The sequence below is a fragment of the Geotrypetes seraphini genome, chromosome 2, assembly GCF_902459505.1.
Source record: "Geotrypetes seraphini chromosome 2, aGeoSer1.1, whole genome shotgun sequence".
NCBI lineage: Eukaryota > Metazoa > Chordata > Amphibia > Gymnophiona > Dermophiidae > Geotrypetes > Geotrypetes seraphini.
In genome coordinates this window covers 69,851,818-69,867,647 of record NC_047085.1, presented here as the reverse complement: position 1 = coordinate 69,867,647, position 15,830 = coordinate 69,851,818, and the positions used below count along the sequence as shown (strand labels likewise).

General features: G+C 44.0%; 1 protein-coding gene across 3 annotated transcripts in view; it reads right to left on the bottom strand.

The window, feature by feature from the left end:
• Positions 1 to 336: 336 nt before the first annotated feature.
• Positions 337 to 15,830, bottom strand: part of STK3 (serine/threonine kinase 3) — a 331,931-nt gene continuing 316,437 nt past the window's right edge. For all 3 annotated transcript variants that reach the window (XM_033934587.1, XM_033934585.1, XM_033934586.1), the window contains one exon: positions 337 to 1,679. In XM_033934587.1, the coding sequence (XP_033790478.1) occupies positions 1,521 to 1,679 (159 nt within the window). In that variant the 3' untranslated portion in view covers positions 337 to 1,520. The remainder of the gene's footprint in view (positions 1,680 to 15,830) is intronic.

Sequence of the window (15,830 nt, the reverse complement as noted above, 5' to 3'; positions counted from 1 at the left end):
GGAACAAATTCTGTTGCTTCTGGAGTTTCATCTAGATCTGTTTATTTAACATTTCAAATAGTTGATCTGAGAACTATCTGGGATGTTTATTTCCTCAGACAGAAGGTACAATCTGCTCAAGTTAGGTTTGCATTTGTTGAGGGCCTGAGAATAGGTATATAGGCTACTATAAACATACTAGAAATTCAGGTTTCTGTATGGAGTATCTGCTAAAATCAGAGACATATCAGGGCGGGCTCCGTCTCTGGCAGTGTTCAAGGCCCAGCTAAAAAACCACTTCTTCGAGAGTGCTTTCAACTCCTAACTCCTCTCACCTTGGGTTCTGCAACCCCCAACCCTATATGTCATGTCTGTCTGCCCAAGTTACATTGTAAGCTCTTCCAAGCAGGAACCATCTATTAAATGTGAAAATGTACTGCTCTGCGTATGCCTTTCAGCGCTATATAGTAGTAGTAGTAATCTTTAATGAATAGATCCAAAAGTGCATTTAAGTAGCTGAGAAACAGTTGCAAATTACTCTACACCTTACTCTACCTTTTGCACATAAGCAGAACCTGTTTTGGAGGATAATACGCCTTTGCAAGAGCAGTCAGGTAACTGGCTTCTATTGTGTAGCACCCCTACAACAAACTTTTATTAAGTTTAGCTTGCTTGCTCACATAAAACTCCTAAAAAAAATAAAACGAGCAAATCATCATAAAAATAAATATGTTCACTAGAAGTATAATAAATATTCTTTAAAGAGAGAAGTAAGAACATACCAACAGAGAACTGCAGTGTTTCACAATCATCAAACTCTTTTTGGTCTTCATTGCATATTGAACATGAACTTGCAATGCAGAACACATACAGCTAAACTCTGGTGCACACAAACCTGATGCATTCTGACAAGTTATAGTGAAAGGTTAAGGAACACATCAGTGACCGAAGGAACTAGTAAATGGAATCAAGAAAAGAAAGAAAACACTGGCTTTCTTTTGTTACATTTTAAAAAATAGTTTTTTTTCCCTCTCTGTTTTTGATTTAGAAAAATCAGGAAAGTAGTACCATTCAAAATGGCCACCAAGGGCGCCTACTAAAACAGAGAGCAGCAGAACAATTTTTTAATGAAATTTGCAATTCTAATATGATTTTGAAGAACATTTTGAAGAACAGCAAAAAAGAAAAAAAAAAAAAAAGTGATCCCCTCCCCCATCAAAAATATCATCCTAATTATGTATATGACCTCTAATCTTCAGCTGCACAAAACTTCCTTCAAAGAGAGATTATAAAAATAGCATTTTGACATTCTGGTATATTTTCCCTTTTTATAGAACAAGTAGTGATATAGTTATTGTAATGCTTCTGAGCTTGGAGAACAATGAAATGGTTGTTTTACTTTTAGAGGATCTGTAGCTCTATTATGAAGGACAAGTCAAAAGTATTGGTTTTTCCCCATTTTATAGTCTCATAACTAAGCAATATAGTATAGTGCTGTCCCTATAAGCAAAATGTGTGCTCTGTGTGACAATGGAAGACCTTCAGAAGTTTTGTTGCCTTCGTTTCTTGGCATCCATTGCATCCAGAATGGGCTGTCTCTTAGCTGTGTACCTCTGACGTAGTTCTTCAATTTCTCGTTCCATCATGGGATCCAGGGCTTTTAATCTCATCTGCAACTCTTCAAAACTCAGGTTTTTTAACTGTAGAGGGGGAAAAAAAGATGCACATTTCTGTACTTTAAATCTCATTATAACATGAAAACTAATGCTAGCATTTAATATTACTGTATTTTCCTTGAAATTAAAGTAAGCACAAGATAAAACGAAAATACTAAGCACATTCAACATTTCTCAAACATGTTAAAGATATGCTAAAATTCAGTGGCATCATCAGTCTTTTTATATCAGTGATGCTCTCGAATACATATGAAACGTTAAACCATAATAACCTTTCATCATAACTATCCTGACTCATTAGCAGTCTCACACCTTCAGTTGCAACATCCAGCCAAAACAGAAAATGTACCTAATTAAAATCTGAGCACATGATCTAAACTAACGTGTGCCACTTCTATTAAACAGAAGTAAAATGACAACAATTCCCATTCTGCTATTTAGAAATCTAACTGAAGTGTGTGGCTGCATGGCTGTAATATGTGACTTTTGACCAATCTTGCATTTTTCACCTCAGATTTTCTTTCAAGAATATGATGGAACTTACAGTTCACTGTTCAGTTTTATTTAATTTATCACAATATAAAACATATCCAAGTGGTTTACAGATTAAATATTATTTATTTATTCACTTGTTTAGCCCGTCCTCCCAAAACAGCCCAGAACGGGTTACAGGAGTACACACACAGCAAAGTCAGAACAAATATGGACAAAACTTACTGTATTTTTCGCTCCATAGTCTGTGCGTCTTATGGAGCGAATATCGCATCACAGACTGTGATGTCGCATATATGAGTCCCGCAAGAACTGATGGCAGCCATTCAGGGAGCAGCATGGGCCTAGGCTGGAGCACGAAAAGCTCGCTCCTGCCTTGTGTACTGCTGGCTGCGAGATCTGAGGCAGCTGTCCAGCAAAGGAGGGGCTCAGTGCAGGGCAGGAGTGCGGAAAGCTCGCTCCTGCCGATACACCACTGGATCACCAGGATTATAAAAGGTACGGGGTAAAAAATTGTTAGTCGGCTGGGACAGACCCCTCCTGTCCCGGCCTACCACTAGAACACCAGAGGGGGGACAGGGTACATGGCAGGGAGGTGAGACAGGGTACAGAGCCTGGCAGGGAGGGAGGACAGGGTGTAAAGCCTGGCAAGGAGTGTGGGGGTTGGGCAAGGAAGGGAGGGAAGGGAGTTCAGAGACTGGCAGGAAGGGGGGCTGAACGCAGAGCCTAGAAAACTAGAAGAGTGCTTGAACCTTAAAGTCTCTCCTCATTTGTTAATGACAGTGATGATGGTTCTTAATACTGCTGTTGACTTTACATGGTTAAAATATTATTCTGCTATATTTTATTAAATATATTAGTACACCATTTGGTTCAGAATATTTTTTTTTTTGTTTTCCTCCTCTAAACCTAGGTTCGTCTTATGGTCAGGTGTGCCTTATAGTGCGAAAAATACGGTATTTGGGAAGCGAGTAGTACAATGACTGAGTTTTGATAAATAGAGAACATCAAAGATACAGTAGATGATTTTACATGCTATAGTAGAGATAAACAGCCAAGATACATTAGTTGAATACACATGGGTATAGGGAATTTACTGTACTGTATACTTGAGCTTTAACAATTTAGAATATTTTATTGAGACCTAAGAAAAAATAGATTTAATATTCTTACAACCTGTCTGCTGCCTTTGATACTGTAAATCACAACTTACTCGATATGCTGTCCTCGTTTGGATTCCGTAATTCTGTCCTCTCCTGGTTTGGCTCCTACCTTTCCCAACGCACCTTTAGTGTATGTATTGGTGGGTCCTCTTCCGCGTTAGCGGCTGGTGTACCCCAGGGTTCTGCCTTAGGACCTCTTCTCTCTCTACACCTTGTCCCTCGGTGCTCTGATCTCCTCCCATGGTTTCCAGTATCATCTTTATGCTGATGACTCCCAGCTTTACCTCTCTACACCTGAAATTTCACCTAAAGTCCAAGAAAAAGTCTCTGCTTGTTTGGCTGACATTGCTGCCTAGATGTCCTGCCATCATCTGAAACTTGTAGTTCCTGCAATTGTGTGGCCTTAAATATGTTCTTTAATAATGCTACTCTCCCTCCTTTTCTTCCTAGCCCCAACAAATCTAGTTTAAAGCCCTCTTCAGTAGGTTAGCCGGTCTGCTGCTTAAGATACTTCTTCCCTTTTTTGATAGATGCACACCATCTCTGCACAGCAGTCCCTGAAAAATCATCCCATGGTCCAGGAAGCCAAAACGCTCTCGATAATGCCATCTATGCAGCCAAGCACTGATCTCCAGGATGTGAGCTTCTCTGCCATGGTCTCAATCCTCAACAGGAAGGATTGATGAGAACACCACACCTGAAAGAACTCTGACCTCTTCAAATAATACAAAATACCGCTATCAAGATTATCACTAACTCCAGAAAATTTCATCATGTCACCCGCGCTTCCAAATGAGGTAATAGGACAGATTACAATACTGGGGTTCAAAAAGGGACTGGATGACTTCCTGGAAGCGAAGGGGATTGCAGGGTACAGATAGAGGGTTACTCTACAGGACATTTAAGCGAAAAGCGTATGAGAGTTTTAGGGTATGAACACTATCAGGTCATGGACCTGAGGGGCCGCCGCGTGAGCGGACTGCTGGGCACGACAGGGGCAATACTTATGTTCTGAAAAAAGCCTATTGGTTACCGATTACACACAGAATTACATATAAAATAGCACTCATAACGTTTAAAGTTCAAATTATGAATGCTCCCAGTTTCATCGATAAACTTCTCATACCACAAACTTTATCTCGTTCATTAAGATCCTCTTCTCAAAAGATAGCGACAGTCCCCTCTTTGAAAGTAATCAATAAACGCCGTAACACATCATTTTCGGTAAAAGCTCCCCTTACATGGAATTCACTGCCTGTTTTTTAAAGGGAGGAAAAAAAGTCTTGACAAATTTAAAGAATCTCTTAAATGCTTTCTTTTTAAAGCCGCTTTCAAATTCGAACTAGGACATACCTCCGAAATGTAGAACACTATTCTGCTCTTTTCACTTTAGGCTTTTTTCCCTCCCCTCTCGTTCCATCCTTATATGCTTCTTTACTATACAAATTGTAGGTCTCCCTTTTCCCTATGTTCCAGTCTGTAATTGAAGTCTTTGTCTCTCGTCATGTTTTATATGATTACTTGTATCCCCTTTATTTTAATTGTAAATCGCTTAGAATTTTATGTAAAGCGATCAATCAAATTTTAATAAACTTGTAAACTTGAAACTTGTAAACCTGTCTGCTTCACCTTCTCTCCCAGAGCCACAGTCACTTTTGATATGTTCTTCTCTTTTCCACCATATTCAAAATATTGTCAGGAAGCACTGGTATCTTATTCAAGGAACTGAATACTTTAAGATAGGAATCTTATGGTAGCATATGCTCAATGCAAGAACATAAAAGATCTATTGGTTTCCTCTGTGTTACCAGAGAAGAGAAAAGGCTCACTGACAGACATTTTATATATGGAAAGTGTGACATCTCTGCACAGGCACCACAGATTTATCAATTCACACCTCCTAATAGTACCAAAAACGTGTTTCCCATGACCATTTTCTATTTTCAATACTGAAAATTTCATTTTATATATTTACAACATTCATTACCTATACTATCTAGAAGTCTAGGTAGGATACAGCCAAAACATAAAGTACATAAAATCAAGTAGATAATAAAATAATTTTTTCTCGCATTAGCATAATGTAAATGTAGTACAAATTCAGTCTTCATCATATTAATAAAGTAACAAAATGCAAGTAGAGTACCAAATCCAGTTCTGGGACATTAAATTATCAATCTATTATTGTCTTATACTGTATTTTCATTACTTGTCCATGCTCTCTCTTGAACACTGGTAAGACTAAAAGGATGTTTGGTGTAAATCACAGCTAGGTACCGAGGGGAGAATTCATCAAGGTGTGGTAAAAGTTTGCCTTTTACTGCACCTTGACTCCCCATGGAATTTAGCAATCTATGGGATCTTGGTACCACACATTGCTGAATCCCATGGTAGAGGAATAATGCTGCTTGAGAGCCACCTTACAAAAAGCAGCATCATACTTCAGTGTTTTCCTTAGCATCTTTTAGCCGGGCGTTCTACCCGGCTGTCTTTCTCCAATGACACGCTTCCCCCTCAGGAGTAAATAACATTTTGAAAAAAAAAGTTTCAGGCCGGCATTTTCTCTTATGCTACGGCCCCTTCTCTCAGGGCGTTTCTCCCACATTCCCTTTGCAACACAACCAAAGGCCCTGCTTCAGGGTCTGTACGGCTGACTTGCCTACGTGGTACAGCACCAGTGCTGAATAGTGCTGCCTGATTTGCTGAAAGCCTGCATGTTTCCCCTGGCCTCACGGTCTCACCTTTAAAGCTAACTATGGCAGCCTGCAGAGGATCGCCGGAGCTGTAGCGAACTTAGCAGGCTGCCATTTTCTCTGCAGCATGTTCCCTCTGCCGCAGTCTCGCCACTGACATCAGTGGAGGGGCAGGACCACAGCAGAGGGAATATGCTCCAGAGGCCGATGGCAGCCTGCTAGGTTCGCTACAGCACCGGCAATCCTCTGCAGGCTACCATAATTAGCTTTAAAGGTTGGTCCTCGACAAGTGACGGTCACAGCGTGGAAGATGACCTCTCTCACTGGGTGTGGGAAGCAGTGGAGGTAAGGCCTCGCCCGTCGGGGTAAGGCTGTGCCCGAAATGAGGGCCCCAGCGGGATGGGGTTTACCATAGAGACATTGGATCTGGACACAGGGCGGAGGGGGGGGGGAGCAACAGAAAAAGACCTTGAGGAGGGGCAGACTTGGACCAAAAGGGAGAGGGAAGACAGGGCAGATGCTGGACTAGAGGGGGTAGAGAGGGGAAACACCCCAAACCGAGGAAAGAGACATGCCAGGCCCTGGGGAGGGGTAAGACAAAGAGTGTGAGAGAGATAGAAAGCTTGCTGCTTGGTGTACTGCAGACTTCATTGGTTTCCTTTTTTGGGAGAGAGATAGAAAGACCTGGAACAAAGGTGGGAGGACTCAAAATATTAGCAGAAGGAAGATAGAGAGAGGGATAAACCTGAAACAAAGGGGAGGCAGAAGAGAAGGGGGTAGGTGTTGGGACTTTGGGGTACATAGAGGGAAGAGAAAGAAAGAGACTGCAGAGAGGTAGAAAGATTCTGGACAAGGGAAGGGAGAGACCCTGAGTAAGAACAGAGAGATGCAATATCATAACAGAGGGAGAGAGAGAGAGACATGTTGCCAATAGGGGTGGAGGAGAGAGGAAGAAAAATTGGACTCATGGAGGGACAGAGGAAGATTTTGGTCTGGGAAGGGAATGAGGTCCAGAGGAGAGAAAGCGTGTAGGAGGCAGAAATAAATAAATATTGGATGCACAGTCAGAAGGAAGTGCAACCAAAGACTCATGAAATCACCAGACAACAAAGGTAGAAAAAATGATTTTATTTTCAATTTAGTGATTGAAATATGTCAGTTTTGAGAATTTATAATCTGTCGCCTATATTTTGCACTATATTTGCCTATTTTTCTATAGTTGTTACTGAGGTGACATTGCATATTTTAAAGTCATCTGCCTTGACCTCTTTGAAAAATAAAACAAATATAAATGATAATTAACATTATCCCAGGACAAGCAGGCAGCAATTCTTGACTGATGGGTGACGGCACCGACTGAGCCCCGGTACGGACAATTTTAGAGTGATTGCACTCTAAGAACTTAGAAAGTTCTAGTTAGGCCGCACCGCGCGTGCGCGAGTGCCTTCCCGCCCGACGAAGGCGCGCGGTCCCCAGTTTCTTAGTTTCCGCGGAGCTAAGAAGACGCGTGTTTCCAACGGCTGTTGGAAATTTTTTTCCTTGATACTCACCTTCCCGCTCGCACGTTATTTTTTCTTCGAGATTTGCTCTCTTTCTTGTTTTCTTTCGTTTGTAAAAAAAAAAAAAAACTCCATTTTTTTTTTATTTTTTTCGGTCGGCCCCGGCGGGGCCTGTTGGCACCATCGAAGCCTCGGGCTTCGATTTTGCTACGGCCGTTTTTCCCTTCATGCCCCCTTCACCGGGTTTTAAAAAGTGTCAGCGGTGTGCGCGCCCTATATCTTTATCCGACCCGCACAAGTGGTGCCTTCAGTGTCTGGGTCCGGACCATAGGGCAGAAGCGTGCACCCGCTGTGGTTCTCTTCAAAAGAGAATTCTGAAAAATCGCCAAATCCAGCAGCGGATTCTCTTCGGTACCGCTATGGAAGTTCCACCGGCATCGACTTCTGCAACTTCCTCCAAGTCGATACCGGTGGTGTCGACACCGCAAGATCCATCGCCGGTGTCGCACCCGGTAGGTAAGCCGGCTAAGAAGCCATCCCCTACTGTTCTCAGCCCGCCAGTCGAACATGCAATGAACCAAGTCCTGCAGACTGCGCGCCGGCCCCGCAAGCGCTCCACTCCCATTGAAGTTACTGCCTCTTCATCGGCATCGACTTCGCCTGAGCGTCGAGCTGCACCGCAGGTACCGAGCAAGAAAAAAGCGGTACCGGTGCCATCGGGACCGACTCTGGATGAGCGTATTGCATCCATCCTACAGGTCCAGCTTAAGGAGCAATTGCAACAATTGCTCCCGGCTCTGCTGACTCCGAACCTTCCAGTGTCGGTACCTACTGAGCCTTCGGTGCCGATTGTCGACCAGCCTATTTTATCGGCATCGACATTATTGGCACCGCAAAAATCCGTATCTATGCCTGTTCTGTTGGCAGAGCCGAAGTCTCTTCGGCGTACTGCTTACTCGGCTTCTGATCCGGTACCGTTCTCTGACACCCGTACCGCGGTACAGTCACCAGGTACGGTATCGATGCGTTCAGGGAAATCAGTATGCAAAACCAAGCATACCGAATCCTCTACTCCCCTTTCTCAGGGCCGTCTTCCATCGGTACAGGACCCTGATTTGTGGGATGATTCTGACGATCCCCTCGGTACCGAGGAAGATTATTCATCGGAGGAGGATGATCCATCGGTGCAGGATCCTGCTAGTAAACCAGAGCACTCGTCCTTCACCAAGTTTCTTAAGGAGATGTCAGACACCCTTTCAATCCCCATAGAGTCTGACTCTAAAAAATCCAAGGCATTTCTCGATGCTTTGGATTTTGACCAACCTCCTAAAGAATTTTTGAAGTTACCCCTCCATGACATTTTGAGGGAAACTTTTTACAAGAATTTAGAAACTCCTCTAACCATTCCAGGAGCCCCTAGGAAACTGGAATCGCTTTATAAAGTGATTCCTATTCCAGGGTTTGACAAACATCAGCTTCCCCATGAATCTCTGCTGGTGGAGTCAACCCTCAAAAAATCTACAGGCTCTAGTGTGTATGCTCTGTCCCTCCTGGCAGAGAGGGCAAGGCCATGGATAAATTTGGTAAACGACTTTACCAAAATGCGATGTTGGGCCAACCGTTCAGGTAATTACGCGTTTCACTTCTCTTTTTACCTGAAACATCTGATCCAACAGGTAGCCACTTTTCAAAAGTATATTCCGGACCGCAAACTTCCTGCATTTCAACAATGCACTTCCAGTCTCTTACAACTCAGGAAGTTTATGGTCCGTTCCATCTATGATACTTTTGAACTGACATCCCGAGCCACTGCTATGTCTGTAGCAATGAGATGATTGGCATGGCTTCGAGTCTCAGACCTGGATGTGAACCACCAGGACCGTCTTGCCAATGCTCCCTGTCTGGGGGATGAGCTGTTTGGAGAATCCATGGATACCACCACTCAAAAGCTTTCTGCCCATGAGACGAGGTGGGAAACCTTATTGAAAAATAAGAAGAAGCCTCCTCCTCCTCGTCCATTTAGACAACAGCCATCGTATCAGAGGCGGTTTTCTGCTCGGCTGGTTCAGCCTCATCCTCCTCAACCTCGGAGGCAACGCCAACAGCACCAACAGGCTCGTCAGCAACAGCCGCCTACCATAAAGCCTGTCCCTCAAACTAAGCCGACGCAGCCCTTTTGACTCCCTTCTCCAGGGCATTGCCAGTCTTCCTCCCTCCTGTCCTCTTCCACAGCCCATAGGAGGTCGACTACGCATTTTTCTCTCTCGATGGGAAGTAATCACCACCGACCAGTGGGTGCTCTCAATCATAGCCCACGGCTACTCCCTCAATTTCCAGACTCCTCCACCGTTAGGCCTGCCAAAAGAGTCTGCTTCCAACAAGTCTCAGTCCCTCCTTCTCGCTCAAGAGGTTCAATCCCTCCTTCTTCTCAATGCCATCGAAGAAGTTCCTCAAGATCAACGAGGTCAGGGATTCTACTCCAGGTACTTTCTAGTTCCCAAAAAGACCAGAGACCTCAGACCTATCTTAGATCTCAGAGATCTCAACAAATGTGTGGTCAAGGAGAAGTTCAAAATGCTCTTTCTTGCCACCCTCTACCCTCTTCTCTCTCAGGGCGACTCAAAGAGGCTTACACACACATTCCTATCCATCTGACGTCCAGGCAATATCTACGCTTTCTCATCAACCAACATCATTATCAGTACAAGGTGCTACCCTTCGGTCTGGCCTCCTCTCCCAGGGTGTTCACCAAATGTCTGATTGTGGTAGCGGCCTATCTCCGCTCTCACAACTTTCAAGTCTTCCCTTATCTGGATGACTGGCTGATCAAGGCTCATACACCTCAGGCGGTTTTGCTTGCCACCAATCAGACCATTCACTTCCTTCGACTGTTGGGGTTCGAAATCAATCTACCCAAGTCGCACCTCATTCCAACTCAGCGACTTCAATTCATTGGAGCCATTCTGGACACTGTTGTGATGAGGGCGTTTCTTCCATCAAACCGCCTTCACACCATCCTTCATCTCTGTCAGCAGGTGTTTCAACAGACAAAAATAAAACAAATATAAATGATAATTAACATTATCCCAGGACAAGCAGGCAGCAATTCTTGACTGATGGGTGACGGCACCGACGGAGCCCCGGTACGGACAATTTTAGAGTGATTGCACTCTAAGAACTTAGAAAGTTCTAGTTAGGCAAATCACATGATGGTGCTCTTGGGGCACATGGCCTCCACAGTACATATCACACCCTTCGCACGTCTCCACCTGCGTACTCCTCAATGGACCCTAGCGACTCAGTGGTCACAAGCGGCAGATCCTTGTTCACAACACATATCTGTGACCTCGTCTCTTCGACAGTCGCTTCTTTGGTGGTTGACATCTTCAAATCTATCCAGAGGTCTACTGTTCCATCTACCTTCTCATCATTTTGTGATCACCACAGACGCATCCCCTTATGCCTGGGGAGCTCACCTGAACGAATTCCAAACTCAGGGGTTTTGGACTACCCAGGAAAATAAACACCACATCAATTTCCTGGAACTCCGAGCGATGTTTTATGCCCTCAAGGCCTTTCAACATCTTCTCTCTCCTCAAGTACTTCTCATTTGCACAGACAATCAAGTTGCAATGTACTACATCAACAAACAGGGAGGGATGGGCTCTCGCCTGTTGTGTCAGGAAGCTCAACGGATTTGGTCTTGGGCGACAGCTCGTCATTTATTCCTGAAGGCTGTCTACATTCAAGGGGAGCAGAATTCCTTGGCAGACAATCTCAGCAGAATTCTCCAACCTCACGAATGGACTCTCGACCCTTTGACTCTCCAGTCCATTTTCGCTCAATGGGGCACTCCTCAAGTGGACCTTTTTGCAGCTCCTCACAATTATCAGCTGCCCCTGTTTTGCTCCAGACTCTCCTCTCCTCACCGTCTGGCACCCGATGCATTTCTCCTGGATTGGACCAATCTCTTCCTATATGCATTTCCTCCTCTATCGCTCATGCTGCGGACATTGTTCAAGCTCAAGAGGGAACAAGCCACCATGATTCTCATCGCTCCACGGTGGCCCAGGCAACATTGGTTCTCCCTTCTCCTTCAACTCAGTTCCAGGGAACCCATACTTCTTCCACTGTTTCCTTCTCTGCTTACTCAGCATCAGCAGACTCTACTGCATCCCAACTTACAGTCTCTGCACCTGACAGCTTGGTATCTCTCGGGCTGACTTCGGCTCACTCACTCCTTTCTCAGCCTGTCCGTTCTATCATTGATGCTTTCAGGAAACCGGCCACGCTTCAGTGTTATCAACAGAAGTGGTCTCGGTTTTCTTCCTGGTGCCTCTTACATCAGCATGATCCCATGTCTCTGGCAGTGGAACTGGTGTTGGACTATCTTCTTTCCTTGTCTGACTCTGGTCTCAAATCTACTTCCATCAGAGTTCATCTTAGTGCCATTGCTGCCTTTCATGAGCCAATTCATGGAAAACCCCTCTCGGCTCATCCTTTGGTTTCTAGGTTCATGAGGGGCCTTTTCAATGTCAAACCACCTCTTAAGCCCCCTCCTATAGTCTGGGATCTCAATGTGGTTCTTTCTGCTTTAATGAAACCTCCTTTTGAACCTTTGGCCACAGCGCATTTCAAATTTCTTACTTGGAAAGTGGTCTTCCTCATAGCTCTCACTTCTGCCAGGAGGGTCAGTGAGCTACATGCACTAGTGGCCGATCCACCTTTCACTGTTTTTCACCATGATAAGGTGGTCCTCCGTACACATCCAAAGTTTCTCCCTAAGGTTGTGTCTGACTTTCATCTTAATCAGTCCATTGTCCTACCTGTATTTTTTCCAAAGCCTCATTCTCATCCAGGTGAACAGGCTTTGCATACCTTGGATTGTAAACGTGCTTTGGCTTACTACCTTGAACGCACCAAACCTCACAGATCATCTCCTCAACTGTTTTTGAACTTTGATCCTAACAAGTTGGGTCATCCTGTATCTAAACGCACCCTATCCAATTGGCTTGCTGCTTGCGTTTCATTCTGTTATGCTCAGTCGGGCCTGACACTGGAAGGTTCTGTCACGGGCCACAAAGTTAGAGCTATGGCAGCGTCTGTAGCTTTCCTCTGTTCCACTTCCATTGAGGAAATCTGCAAGGCTGCTACTTGGTCCTCAGTTCATACTTTTACATCTCACTATTGTCTGGATGTCTCCAGACGGGATGGACACTTCGGCCAATCTGTTTTACAAAATTTGTTTTCCTAATGGCCAACCTTCCCTCCATCCCTCTTTTTGTTAGCTTGGAGGTCACCCATCAGTCAAGAATATGCTGCCTGCTTGTCCTGGGATAAAGCACAGTTACTTACCGTAACAGGTGTTATCCAGGGACAGCAGGCAGATATTCTTGCGTCCCTCCCACCTCCCCGGGTTGGCTTCTTAGCTGGCTTATCTTAACTGGGGACCGCGCGCCTTCGTCGGGCGGGAAGGCACTCGCGCACGCGCGGTGCGGCCTAACTAGAACTTTCTAAGTTCTTAGAGTGCAATCACTCCAAAATTGTCCGTACCGGGGCTCCGTTGGTGCCATCACCCATCAGTCAATAATATCTGCCTGCTGTCCCTGGATAACACCTGTTACGGTAAGTAACTGTGCTTTTTCTCTGCATACAGTGTGCTTTGTGTTGTTGTTTTTTTAATTTCGTGGCTACCATTATGAATTAATAAGATTACATTGTGTGTATATGAAAAATGAATAGAAGAAATTGCATTACAATTAGTACTATAATAATGGGGGTGTGGTCAGGGGCAGAGCTTGGGCTGGGGTACTCGGTTGGTATTTGTTAGACATAGGGGGTACTTGGCTTGAAGAAGTTGAGAAACACTGGTCTAGGTGACTATGGAGTTCACTCAGTAAGGGCTCCTTTTACAAAGACACAGTAGTGATTCTCCCATGGCAAATGCACCAAAGTTCATTCAATTCCTATGGCCTATTACAGCTATTACAGCTTTGTATAAGGAGCCCTAAGGCAGGAACTACTGTCTCTGTGCTATGTCTTAAACAAAAACCAGATTACCGTGGATGCAAAGCATTAACTGATTCAACATGAGTTTGAAGTTGGTTGAATACCACTCTCTCAAGTACAGTAGTTTTGAAAGAAATGGAAGGTTTGATACTGGCCAGTAGTTATTCGGAATAAGAGTATTTGCATTACTTTTTTTCAAGGGTGGCATATTGAGCAAAGGAAAATAATTAATAATAATTAGCTAATAAAAGTAGTGCACTTTTAATTTTCACCACCACCAAATTTCCCTGTCCTGCCCCACCCGGCTACTTTTTCATGCCACCCAGCTGGAAAAGATTTCTGGGGAGAACACTGTACTATGTGCCTGTGAACAATGAGCCACAAAATTATATCCTAATGCTTGTGGGACACAAAAGCAGGGTCCCCCTGGCTTCTGAGATCAACATCTTAAGGCCTCCCAACGCAAACCCTCCTCCCCCCTTGATCTTAAAGGTAGCCCTTGCCTCCTCAAAAGGCTACCTTAGCATCATTGGTGGTCTGGGGGGGAGTTCCTCTGGGAGCCTTCAGGTAGACTCTAGTCATGCCTGCCTAGTCAGCACCACATTCAAATTGGTGCCCCTAGTGGTGGTCTCATGCAACTACCACTGAGGGTCATATGACTTTTCTGAGGAAGCAAAGGCGACCTTAAAGTTGGGGGAGGGGGCTTGTACTTGTGAGGGGTTTGTGGGGCTTGTATCAGAGGGTCCAGAGGTTGGGGAAGGGAGACCCTGCTCTAGTGTCCCAGGAGTATCAGGATATGACTTTGTTGCCCAATACTCCCAGATGATAAAATAATGCTGGGTTTATTTTAACATGAGTTTTGGACCCTAATTTGATTTGCGATGTATCACCACAAGTCACATTAGGATATTTACATAGTAATGAGATACAAAAAATGAATCTACATGTTTTGCATCTCATTAACACTTAAATGGATCAAATGTCACTTGACCAAAAATACTGCAGCAATATTTTTGGCCATAAATCACATTAATGGCCAAAAAAAATGTGATTTATGGCCCTAATGCTGCTTGATAAATTCCCTCCTGAATGTTTTATGTTGCATATTATAATAAATCAGACCTAATTTGTAATTTTTGTGCATTGATGACCTTTATTCAAGTAATTGTTATGCAGTATGCCACAATGGACTATACAGAGAAGTCTTTTAGGAGGTTTATAGTTGAAGACATTATTTGTCCATTGTTATTATGGCCTCCTTTGTAGATATCTCTCAGTAACCCTTGGTAATGATTTTTTGAATGTAGTGCAGTTTGTACAATAAGCATTTGGCTTGTTTTAGATACATTAGTGACAGGAGGAAGTACAAAAGTGGATTTGTGAGACTCAAAGGTGGAGGAATAAGTGGAATGTGATAAAGATAAAGCTGAACTTCTTAAGAAATATTTCTGTTTGGTGTTCATGGCTGAAGGGCCAGGTGGGGGACCACAGAAGACAAACAAATATAAATGGAGACATTGTAAATCCCAAACAATCTTCAGAGAGCTGCTAAACTTAAGGTGGACAAAGCGATGGGGTCAGATGGCATATATCTGAGGATACTGAAGAAACTTAGGGAAGTTCTGTCAGCTCTGCTGGCTGACTTTTTCAGTGCTACTCTAGAGTTGGTAGTGATACCAGAGGACTAGAGAAGGGTGGATGTGAACCCTCTCTACAATAGCAGAAGTATGGAAGAGGAAACAATTACAGGCAGGCAAGTCTTACTTCTGTGGAAAGTAAATTAATGGAAATGTTTTAAATCAGATAATAGTGAAGTTACTGCAATCTGATGGATTACAGGACCTGAGGCAACATGGTTTCATTAGAGGCAAGTCCTGTCAGACATATCTAGTCAATTTCTTTGACTGGGTGACCAGAGAGTTAAGAACATAAGAAGCGCCATCTCCGGAACAGACCCTAGGTCCATCAAGTCCGGCGATTCGCACACGTGGAGGCCCCGCCAGGTGTACCCTGGCATAGTTTTGGTCCCCATATCGCTCCAAGCTTCTCATAAAGAGAAGTGCATATAGCTTACCCTTACCCATGTCACTTCATACCACTCATAAGGAGATGTACATCTAACTTACCCTTAAATCCTAGAACGGTGGATTCCGCAATTACCTCTTCTGGAAGAGCTTTCCAGGTGTCCACCACTCATTGCGTGAAGCAGAACTTCCTGATATTTGTCTTGAACTTGTCACTCTTAACTTCAGCCCATGTCCTCTTGTCCGTGCCACATTGGACATTGTAAATAATGTTTTTTCCTACTCTATTTTGTCG